The 12132-nt window shown below is 48.5% G+C and overlaps 1 protein-coding gene across 1 annotated transcript in view; it reads right to left on the bottom strand.

Moving 5' to 3' along the window:
• The window catches only part of ACVR1B (activin A receptor type 1B), a 34467-nt gene that overhangs the window by 3964 nt on the left and 18371 nt on the right, over positions 1–12132 (bottom strand). Inside the window, exons 3-8 of the mRNA XM_043446523.1 lie at positions 11490–11738; positions 8510–8740; positions 5793–5960; positions 4418–4574; positions 3297–3421; positions 533–663 (exon numbers count right to left, since the gene is read on the bottom strand). Of these exons, the coding sequence (XP_043302458.1) occupies positions 533–663; positions 3297–3421; positions 4418–4574; positions 5793–5960; positions 8510–8740; positions 11490–11738 (1061 nt within the window). The remainder of the gene's footprint in view (positions 1–532; positions 664–3296; positions 3422–4417; positions 4575–5792; positions 5961–8509; positions 8741–11489; positions 11739–12132) is intronic.

Below are 12132 nucleotides of genomic sequence, written 5' to 3'. Positions count from 1 at the left end.
CCCAACTCCAGGTTTATTAGGAATCTAGATCATAAATTTGTCCTCGCATCTATTATTTCCACCGAATGTCGTCCCCTTCCCACTGCATCCACCATTAACCCCAAATCCAAACCCTCCGCACCCTCCTCGCGTCTGAGTTTTCAGAAAGCCACCTCCCTCAGACCTATTTTCTCACTGAGTCCACCTCTCACTTGCTGACCCCCTGTGGATGCTGCTTCTGAACTCTCCCATAGAGCTCAGCTCACCCACTATGGCTCCAAAGCCATTTTTCTAGTTGGACAGGTCTAACAGCCCACTCAGACTTTGTTTTGTCTCTGATCTGTGTCTTGGGAGCAAGCCTTTCTTCTTCTAAGTTCCAAAGGGGATCCTACAGTGTCCAAGACAACGACTTAGTATGTAACAGCGTGTAATAGTAACATAATAACTATTATTACACAGGTAGTAGCCCTGGGGTTCCCATTTTTTGGGAAACCCTTCTCTAAGGTAGAGAAATTGGGCAGATAGAAGGGCACAGGAGACGGGCGCTTCCTACCTCATAACTCTGCCACCAGTTGGGGATGTTCGGACGGAGTTTCTGGTCACATACAACCTTCCGCATCTCCTCAATGGAAGGGTCAGAGGGCACTAGGTCATAATATGGCAGCTGATATTCTTCATGGACTCCTAGGAGAAAAGAAAATATCCACCAGAGTTACCAAAAGAAGGAAGGGATTACTCAAAAGCCAGTGAAAATACTCATGTCATGATCAATAAATCCGGCCTGCCACTAAGAGGAACCAGGGCTCCTTGGACAGCCTGGTCAACGTTAGGTATGGGACAAGATATACACGGGATTAGCCAGGAACAAATTTTCCATAACAAAAAGCAAGGAAACTACCAAAGACTATAAGGTTATGTCAAAAAGTACCACCTTGAAAAGCTCCCAACTGGCCAAAGATGAGAATATTTAAGCAATAGTAAGACTTATAACATCAATCGAAACAAATATTTTAGATCATCAGTTCATGATGACACTAAGAAGAAACAAACCAAAACTTCAGTCACCTTTGTAGGATGATGAAGAATAAACTCATTATTTTGAAAAATGGTAAATAAATGGAAAGAATCAAGTGTTTTTCCCACCTTTCCTTTTCAAATTAAACATCTTTGTAACCAAAGAGACCATAAGGGGACGTTTTTCTTTAATTAAAAATCTAGCTAATATGAGAAGTTTGACAGAATTGGAACGCTGGCACTTTTCAACCTCTGATAAATCTGGATTTGGACAATGATCAACGACGGCTGTTATCACAAAAAGAGAGATAACCACCATTATATGTGCCTTTAACAGAAGGATTTTGGGGGGGAAATGATTCTAGTCTTTAGATGTAATTCCCATAGGAAATTCACAGAAACAGTAGAATGTGTAAACTCCATAAAGAAGCAATCAGGAAAATCTACATAGGAAAATCTTACAGGACAAAGGACCTGGATTCTCCAACTTTAAAAACTGCAGAAGAAAAAAAAATGGAGTGGTCAGCTGTACATCATAAGAGACTTAAGAGGTATATCAATCAACTGCAGTGGATGGACATTCACCAAGCTGTTTTTAAAAAAATTAGGAGACAAAGGAGGAAATCTCAACACTAACTAATGTTAACTGATATTAAGAACTACTGGGACTTCCCCTGTGGTCCAGTGGTTAAGAATCTGTCCTCCTGGTAGGGGAACTAAGATCCCAGATGCCTCGAAGTAACTAAGTCCATGAGCCACAATTAGAGAGGCTGAGCCCTGGAAGGAAAGATCCCACAGGACACAACGAGGACTCTGGGTGCTGCAACTAAGACCTGACGCAGCCCAACTAATTAACTAACTGAGAGAGAAATAGCCAGTAAACCCACCAAAGCAGCTAAAAAATTTATAAAAAAGAATTACTGTTGATTTTTACAGTGTGATAACAGTACTATATTTTTGAAGTCTTTTACCTTCTACAGCTAGAAATGGAAATATTTTCCATAATAAAAAGTTATTAGTATTTTAAAAAATCAAATGTAACTTTCTCATGCCTTTTTTCCAGAAAAATTCTACTGTCCTGAGCTGATGGGACAGATTTTTTAAATGGAGTCTGACTTGGTAATTAGCTAAGATGCAGTTAGCTTCAACTCTGGCCTCAGTCCGCCAAGGTCTGAATCCTAGTTTATTAGCAGTGTGACTCTGGACAAATTACCTAACCTGTGACTCATATTCTTCATCTGCAAAATGGTGACAATTAACAGTACCCACTTCATAGGTTTGCAGTAAAGATTAAGTGAGTTTATACATAGCAAGTGGTGAATAAATCTTAGTACAATTATTACACACTTAGCCCCAATTTCTGGATGGTATGGAGAAAGAAAAATTTAACTTGTTCACAGTTTAAAATCCATGTGGCTAGATATATCTTGATCTCTTTTATTTGTATATCATAATCAAAATTTAAGATGTACAATACCTAGATGCCTCCCTATGACTCTGACCTTACCAAACATATCATAGAAGGAAAAAGGCAGCACAACACAGAAATGGGCTCTGCTGGAACACCCACCAGTTCTTTTTTATTAATTTAATTCACTTCCACTGATCTGGACTCTCTTACATCAAAGGTAAATGGCTGAAGGCAGGATTCTAGTGGCGCTTCAACTTGATCACGTGACAGAATACTTGGACGTCACCGTAAAATTCTAACGTACTAAGCTGATGATAAAAAGTGTTTTCTGCCAAATCCGGTACTGCTTTTCACTGGGTTCTGACATGGTTGAGCAGTTGCAAATGCCAAAGATACAAGAAAATATTACAGAAGAAAAAATTCACTGTGAGAAAATTCTATGTGTTAGTAAGCTTTCTACTACGAATTGAGAAATCACCATTATCAATAAAACCCCACGTTCCCCAGGCAGGTGGCTTGAGAGCCAGTGTGTCAGAATACCCTGGCTTCAGTGTGAAGGAGACCCCCTGCATTAGTCCTGTGCTATTCCTGTCCAGGGCTTTCCCAACCTCAACAGACCACTAAAGACAGTGTGTTTAAAAAAAAAAAAAAAGCCAAATGAGCCTCTGGAATGGTCACCACAACATAAAACAAGAGTAAACACACTCTTAGCAACTGCTGCTCCCAGGTCCCCTCCCTCCGCTAGGATGAGAATCCTACGTGTGACGCGTATTGGCATGAGGCATCTGACAAGCTGTGAAAAGAAAGGAGGTTGCAGTCAAAACCCAGGCTCTCAGGTGGCCTGGCACTCTGGACGGGGAGGTAGGAGCAGGGAAGGCAGGAAGAAAGGTACCTCCAGAGTTGCATCTTCGAGCAATCTCCCAGTACACAAGACCGAGGGCATAGATATCAGCACACTTAAAGGAGTCGAAGTGCTTCATGTTGATGGTTTCATCGAGCACTTCAGGGGCCATGTATCTGCAATGGCAAAGGAAATGTGGTCATGCATGGAAAACAATGACTTCTCTCCTGACTCAAAACACTGGTTCAAGGGTCCCCTGAATGTGGGATAGCCATCACCAAAGACTGCCCCTTGGGGAGGAGGAAGTGATGGATTCTTCTTATTGCAAACTCCCATGTTTTGCATTCATTCATTCCTTTTTTTAATTTTCTGCCAAGCCACACGGCATGTGGGATCTTAGTTCCCGGATCAGGGATTAAACCTGTGCCACCTGCAATGAAGGGCAGATTCCTAATCACTGGACCAGTGGGGGAGTTCCTGTCCCTTAGTTCTTTTTCTAAATATTTAGTTACTTATTAGGTTACGCTGGGTCTTGGTTGAGGCACACAGGATCTCTGATCTTTGTTGTGGCATACAAACTCTTAGTTGCAGCATGTGGGATCTAGTTTCCCAACCAGGGATCAAACCTGGGCCCCCTGTACTGGGAACGTGGAGTCTTAACCCCGGGACCACCAGGGAAGTCCTTGTCCCTTATTTCTTACTTTACTTTTCTATGAGACAGGAGGGAGGACCCACAGTCCTGAAGGGGGCCCCTTATTTTCTACCCTGGAATACCTCGGCTCTTGCTAAGTGAAACTGCTCTCCATACCCCAAGCAAAACGTGCTCTGCCTCCTCAGGGGTCCTGCACAGGCCACCCCTCCAGACTGCATTCTCCCTTCCGGCTAGCCAAGCCCGGCGCCTGTTCCCCTTCCAAACCTTGCTCCAAGCTCTCTTTCTCCGCTGCCTCACCTGCCCAATGTATACCTATGGGTATACGGTTCTATGGAGGTATGCTGCTGACACTTGTATCTGCTCCATGCAACCTGTGTGGCTTTCCAGTGTGGGGGCAAGAGTTCAATTCAACCGCCAGCTGTCTGAGACCACACTCCCTCTCCCGTGCACATGGGCCAGGGCACACATGGGCTATTCAGTACCAGTGTTGGGCAAGGGCACAGGCCCTGGGCCTTCCTACCGTTTAGTTCCCACCCTCTGGTTAGGGGCAATGTCAATGGTGTCCGTGACTGCGTCGTGACGGACAGCCAGACCCAGGTCTGCGATGGCGCACATGCCATTTTTCTTCACCAGGATGTTCTTTGACTTTAAGTCTCGATGAGCAATTCCAGGTTTCCCTGGTGGAGGATAAAAACAGGGATCTTCAGAGAAAGACAGCATAAGCGTTTAAAGCACAGTCTCTGCAGCCGGATATGGGGGTTTCAGTTCTGGTTTTGCCCCCCACTAACCCAGGAAATGCAACTTAATCTGTCTATACATCGGTCGTCTCATCCATAAAATGAGAGTAAACACCAGTGTGTGTGTGCGTGCTAAGTTGCTTCAGTCATGTCCAACTCTTTGGGACACTATGGACTGCAGCCCACCAGGCTCCTCTATCCATGGGACGTGCTAGGCAAGCATATTGGAGTGGGTTGCCATGCCCTCCTCCAGGGGATCTTGCCGACCCGGGGATTGAACCCACGTCTCTGATGTCTCCTGCACTGGCAGGAGGTTCTTTACCACTAGCACCACCTGGGAAGCCTAAACACCAGTACTTCACGGGAATGTTGTGAAAGTTAAATATATTAATGTGGGTGATTCAAGCGCTTAGACAGGGCATGCAGATTAGCTAACACTACTTTATGAATGCTATTCCTGCTCACCTTCCCTGAACTCACATACTCCTGTACAGAATAGTCAAGGACTTAAGAAAAAGCTGCTATACTGACTAGGTTCTCAGAACCAAACAGGGGAGGTAAGAACCACTACTTTCTCTGCAGAGTCTAGGGATAGTGTCAAACTCTCACGGCTGGTTTTTGATCACAGACAGAAAGAGCTCCTGCCCAACTGACCAGGCACCAGGAAGCAACGTGCCACCTGCCAAGACCTGGGAGCTCCCAAAAGGCTGATGTCAGTCAACAAGCAGGGACACCCGAGGTAGTGTTCCTCCAGGAGAACCCTCCCAGACAGTAGAGCCCAGTGTCTAACCATCCAGCTGACCCAACGATGAGCGCATGCGCTCACTAAACTGAATCTCGGCACAGTGGTTCAATCCATCTTCTCATTCCCTTCACTTACCTGTGAACTGTGGGCATCTGAGACGATCTCTCAGTTAACACCAGCTCCCCAACCAACAACCACGCCAGGACACGGGGAACAACCAACCAACATTTCCCACAGGAGTCCCTCAGGTAGCTCTGAAGGCAGAGGCACCTCTCGTTCCTGTTCAAGTAAAGCTCAGACCCCTCTCCATTAGCCCAGACCCCCGTCCCTGAGGCCCAGCTCCAGCTTTCTCAGCGCACAGGAGTTCCAGGAGCTCGACGGGGATGGGATGGCTGCTCAGCAGGTCCACTCACCTTGGGTGCCCACGATCTCCATGTGCAGGTGTGCTAGCCCGCTTGCGGCAGACAAGGCCAGCTTGATCATCCCCTCAATGGTCACCGTGTAGCGGTTCAGATAGTCAAACAGGGAGCCGTGCTCATGATAGTCCGACACGAGCCACAACTGTGTCCAGGTGCCGTTATCTGCGGAGAACCACAGGGGAGTTCCAGAAAAGGCACAACTACCAGCAGAAAGGGCAAGGTCGGCGAGGAAGAGTATATGCGCCACGCAAACCCCCCGTGACCCCCGAATTCCTGCTCCTCGCCCCCACACCTCCTGAGGCCCCTCGGTGCCCTTCTCATCTACAGCCGTCCACAGCTTTGGGCTCCAGAAGATAAGAAGAACAGCTTTTCTTAGTTAGACCTGCTCCCTTCTGGCAGGTGGCTGTAGGATTCTGAACCTTGCCTCCCCTATTCCAGATTTGAAATGTGAGGCCTTCAGAAGAAGAGGGAGCATGTGCTTAGGGGAAGTAACAGGAGCATCTGTTTCTTTTGCTTCTGATCCTGACAAGACCCGTTCATCAAAACCATGACTGACTGTGTCCTCCCCATCAAGGAGGAAGGCTTCGTAGGCCCTCCTCTGCGCTCCAAGACCCTTCGAGCACAGCCCAATCCCAGCACCATGCCCATCTGTAGCGCTTCTCTGAAGTCTACTGCTCCTACCAGGCTATGAGCTCTCCAAGAGAGGAGGAAAGAGCTCCTTTGTGCATTACTGTGTTCCGGGCCAAAAATGCTTTTCAATACATGAAGAGCACACTTTCCAAGGATTCCAGAGAGGAATCTTATCATCTGAGCCTCAGAAGAGCAATGGGAGGCAGTGAGCACACACTTTCATCCAAGGGGAGGGGGATGTGCAGTGTACAGGGGGAAGGATGGATGGAGGGAGGGAGGGAGGGAGAGAAAGGAAAACCAAAGCTGGTAATCTAATGAGCTTGTGCTACTGTCAATATGAAGACTGGAAATTGGATTGAGATCTCCCAAATTCCAGGCTGGCCCTAGTTCTAGGGCACTACACTACACATATCACGCTAACAAGACAAGAACTAAAGAGTCTGCTCTTCTCCTCCCCTGGCCCTGATGTGGGTTTCAACAGCCAGATCCTACTCACACGAGCTGCCAGAATCAATACAGGGAGTGGTTCCTGGGAAAGCACCAACCTTCGCTTCTCTGATTACCAGCAAGGGGTCCATCAAACACACCCCTGAGGTCCAGAGGACCCTGCTTATAAGTTTAAAGGGAAGATGTCTTTTTGAGCCTTTAAAATACATGTCCGATTTAAACTAATCATCAAAAGGTAATGCTGTTTAAAAAAGCACCAAGCTTACTGAGAAGGAGCAAGGAATTCTCTCCTCCCTCGCGTGAGAGGTCAAGGCTCTTCAGTCTGGGGGCAGCTGAGGCCCCTACAACCCCCACAGCACTGTGAGAAACAAGCAGCCTGCTGTTGTTTCAGGACAGAAAAACAAACACTTAGCATCTTCTGTAGCCTCTGCCAGCACCAACTTCTAAAATTTCTGGACCACGGAGCGAACTGTGTCCTGACTGCCAGAGACACTCTTCTAAAATGCAAACACCACCACCCACGGTCTTTCTGTCTTAAGTGCGCTGCCTGCCCCGGTGCCAGCTGTCCTCTCTTCCTGGGCACTGTACAGGCAGGAACTGTGCCCTGGTCTTATGTGTGATGACCCCAGGACCAGACAGTAGCCAATGAATATTACTCAATCGACGAATGAAATGTCAATTACTACCCTCTCTCTGAAATAAAATACAATCCTCTCAAAACAGCTCCCCATGACCTGGCCTCTGCCACTTCCCCACCCATGTCTCTGGCTGGAACATTCTGAGTCACCTGCAGCTTCCCAAAGACACTACCCCTCTGCACATGTGTATGGACTTCTCTTTTCATTGGTTTTTCTTTCTGACCAACTCCCTGCCACCTTTGCCTCAATCAATCTCAGGTATGATCTCCGTGACCCTCATCTCACCCCCGTTTTGTGCTCACGGGAACACCTGTTGTTTCATTACTTCCTATAATCAACCATTAGTTTACTTTTCTCTTTTGCTAGTCAGTGAGGCTCTTAAAAATGAGTACATGCCTGGGCACATGAGAAAAACTCAAAAAAACTACAGCAAAACCAGCGGAGGAGGGAGGAGGAACCAAGGAACCTCAGATATAAGTGGATCAAAAGCTGAGCGTGAAGGCCGCGGGGGGGCAGCGGGGGAGGCAGGCTGTGGCTCTGGGGCGCCTGCTCCCCTGCAACAATGCATGTGATGCTACTCTGCCAAGAAGTGCGGGCCCAGGCTTTCCTGGGGCTGTCCTTTCCTTCCAGGTGTTAAAGCTTCCCTTCTTCCTTCCAGTTGTTTTCAAACTAAGTTTACTGAAGCTCCTCTAGGGACTACCCTGGAGGTGGGTTTGGGGGTATCACAGAAGGGCGAGAGAACAGGTAGGATGAGGGCTTATTTATCTGTTTAATAACTGCTTTTTTACTTGCTTAATAACCTGGATTTCAGTACAAGCTTTTCATAGAAGGAAAGTTTGAAAACCACTGCCTTACTCATATTCTCGTTCTATGGGGAGCAACTGTGAAGGCAAAGAGAACCGCGCTGTCTCGTGGCCGTTCAGGCTCCCCAGTCATCCCTCCATCTGAGCCTGTGGGGGGCTCCGGGACACCTTGTCTGTAAGCCCAGCCCTTTACCTTTATTGTCAGCGGCGATGAACCCAAGGATGTTCTCATGGCGAAGCATGACTGTCTGGTAGATCTCTGCTTCCCGGAACCAAGACCGTTCCTCCCGAGAAGAGAATATTTTCACAGCCACATCACCGCCCCGCCAGCGGCCGCGCCACACTTCTCCAAACCGGCCCTTGCCAATAATCTCCTGTAAAACGATGGTCCGGGCCACTGTGCGCTGGACAAAAAGGGGTAACCCTGGGGACCAAAGAAGGGAAAGAAAGCCGACATTGTATACATTTGCTGAACTTTGCAACTCCCGCTCTCACGGCCACACTGGAGAAGCCCTTCCTTCCCACGGTGCCTCCCTGCTAGTGGTCCACAATGCGTATGATTAGCTGTTCCTCATCCACGCAGGTTCTCCTCCCAGCCAGTATGGACGACAGATCTGAATGTAACTGTCTAACCGGATTTACTAACTCTTCAGCCAGCCTCCAGTGGGCCAGGCCACCCACAGCCGCTTTATGTGGAAGAGCAAAGCCGGGGGTTGAGTGAGCGGAGCGCCTCTGGCTGCTCTGCCCAGTGGCCACTAGAGGGCAGTGCTGTGTGGCCCATGAAAGCCAACGCCAGCTCAGGGCACACCAGGTTCCCACCGCTCTCCAAAGGGATCACAGTTCTGCTCACCGAGAGCTCCAGATGCAGCAGGACCGGTGGGGAGGGGAACGACTGCCCAGGCTGGTTCTCAGATTAATTTCACTGTCTTTATAGGACTCATTTATCACCTCATTTGATCCATGCAAGGAGTGCCTCCCTCCCTCTCCAGTCAGCTCCACCATCGTGACTGACTCTTACTCTCCCTCTCCTTGACTGCACAAATCAAAGTGTTATCAACCCCCAAGCTGTTTACTGCCTGTTTACTATGCAAGAGGCACTTGCATAAATGACCTCATTTCCTCACAGCCACCCATAAGGTAGGTATTATTATCATGTCCATTTTACAAATGAGAAAACCAAGCCTCAAAGGGGAAGGTTAAGTTATTCACTGGAATTCATACAAGCTGTAAATGGCAAAGCACGCAAGACTGACTCCGAAGTTTATGCCTATAACTCCCACAGCACAGAGCCGCCAAATGCTTCTCAATTTGGCCCCCTCCTCTCCCGGCCCTCCTGACCTGTTCTGACCTCCTTTGGAAGACGTCCAGCAGTCTCTCTGCCTGCCCTCTGACCTGGCCTGCCCCACACACCCCGCACAGCCAGCCTCGCCCTGCCCTCCCTAACAGGGGGCTGCTAGATGGATGAATTCACCCTCCACACCAGCCAGGATTCCTTCCGCAGGAAAACATGAGCACACGCTTTCTCACACGACAGCCTTCGGTAGCTGCCTCTCCCCTCCCCAGACAAAGCACAGCCCGAGCATTTTCCCACCAGAGCCTGGACAAGCAGGCCTCTGGATCATTCCCTAAACACTCAGTGAATGTTCGTGGCTCTTTGTCCTCTTGCTCAAGGGTTTTCCGGTGGCCTGGAATGTCCCCTGTCCTGTTCCCACTCTCAAAACTTCCCACGCAGGACCCCTTCAGACACGACCTCCTCTGTGAGATCCCTGCCCACAATCTCTTCTATCCAGTCCCGGCTCGGCCTCTTGCTCATCTTGTTTACCCTGTATCACCCACAGGATGCTCAACACACACTTGTTAGTGTGAACTGAAAGTTACACAAGCAGCAAGGACTTATTACTTTAAGGCCACAGGATTAAAACCCCAGCACCTTGGAAGCTTTGCATATTCTGAATTAAGAGTGGACTAAACCAACCAGAGAGAAAAGCAGTTACTTATCATTTCACTCCAGATGATGCAGTAACCACCCTGGACCTGCCCTTGTCTCAGCTAATCCCGATCTTAAAAAAAAAAGATTCCAGAAAACTGAAGCCACCCTCCTCCAGCAGCAAATCAAGTCACAGAGCCAGTCAGTTCTAACCACTGCCCTACCCTCTTTGAGCAAAGAACAAGCCATATATTTTCTCTCTTCCTAAAAATATGCAGCTTTTAAATATATCCATCATCTTGGCACTCTCTACTGCAGAGCTTAATAAAGGCAAAACCACGGAAATTCAGAAGATGTCAGAGCTCAAAGTATTCCTGTGCTCAAGAAGGGATGTCTGGCCATGACTGATGGCATAATTTCCCCTCAGAAGAGTCTGTCATGGGCTGAAAAAACATACACCAACACACATGGAACTCTCATGGACATAAGCCTGTAAGTTTGAGTTAGAATAGCAACAGTGGCCTCTGTATCCACATTTTTCCCCATAGGGACAGAATACCACTGTCACTAAAATAACTATTTATCTTCCTAAAAAGACTGCTTTGTACTCCCAGCCACACTTACTAGCTAGGTCAGCTCTACTCTGAGACCGGAACCACCCAGTGGCCCTTACCCTAAGTTCTAGTCTCAGTTGAGTTCCATCTAAGAAAGGCTCGGTCACCAGGACAGGCAGCTCCGGAAGTGGTGCTGACGCCATGCTGGAAGCCCTGGCTGCTTTTCTTTCAACTGCCACCATAAACCCCTGGGCAACTGATACGAGTCAATGATTTACCCAACTCCAGCTCTCTGGCCTTACTCGGTGTCCTTAAACTCCCCTTGCGGTTGCTCACAGATCAATGATTAGCTGCCACCACCTCGCAGGAACCCGGCACACTCCAGTTTCTCAAAAGGGGCCCTGACACTGAGCACTCCGCTGCTCAGGCGGAACCAGGTGAATTTTAATAGCTGCATGGTTACAAGACTTGAAGAGAGGCAGGGACTCTGGAAGGGAGAGTTCTGCAGCTGATCCTTGGAATTCCAGAGAAGGAGAGATTTTTCTGTGAACCCCATCATCTTATTACGTGTCAAGATTCCCAAAGAAGGAGAATTCTGAAAGCAAATAGCCAGCCTTCTTCCTGAACGTTCCATTGTGTTGGGAGGCAGTGAGGAAGGCTAATGGCTGGCTTGAGGTCTGAAGAGGCGGTACCTGAGCCAGACCCTGACGTGGAGAGGTCATAGACCAGGTCCTGGAGCGTCTTGTCCTTGGAGAGACACATCTCACACGAGGGGTCCTCCATGTCCAGCCTCTGGCGGTTGTGATAGACGCGCTGATGATAGTTAATGACAAGGAAAACAATGATGATGATGAGAAACAGGAGGAACACTGGGCCGGCAATAATGCCCACCAGCTCCACGGGGCCCCACATGGAGGGGTGTTCAGGCTCCTTGAGATGACCTGGGGCAGGTGAGAGAGGAGAGGGAAAGAAGAGAGTGAAAACGTGGGATCGCCAAGGCCTCCCTCTCCCCGGCTCCTCCATCCAGGTGGAAATGCCCCCTTCCTCTCCCCACACTTTGGCTTCATTGGGCTAGTGGATCTGTCTGGACACTCTCACATGCCAGCCTCTCCAGTTACGGCACCTTCTGGAGCGGTCAGAGCCACAACCCACTCAGTCATTTCACAGTACTTCACGGTGTCTTCCCACCCCCATGCCCCAGGCACACACCAGGTTCTGCTCCTCCATTTGTGACGGCCTCTTGAAGCTCAACGCGGTCTCTCTCCGCCTCCTCAGATCTCCCCAGTCACGCCTCTTAAGTGGCGGACCTGTGAAGGCTGGTGTCTACTACTCCCC

The sequence above is a fragment of the Cervus canadensis genome, chromosome 25 (genome assembly GCF_019320065.1).
Source record: "Cervus canadensis isolate Bull #8, Minnesota chromosome 25, ASM1932006v1, whole genome shotgun sequence".
In the NCBI taxonomy this organism is placed as follows: Eukaryota; Metazoa; Chordata; class Mammalia; order Artiodactyla; family Cervidae; genus Cervus; species Cervus canadensis.
Note: the sequence above shows the minus strand (reverse complement) of the source record. Positions and strands in the feature narration are given on the sequence as shown.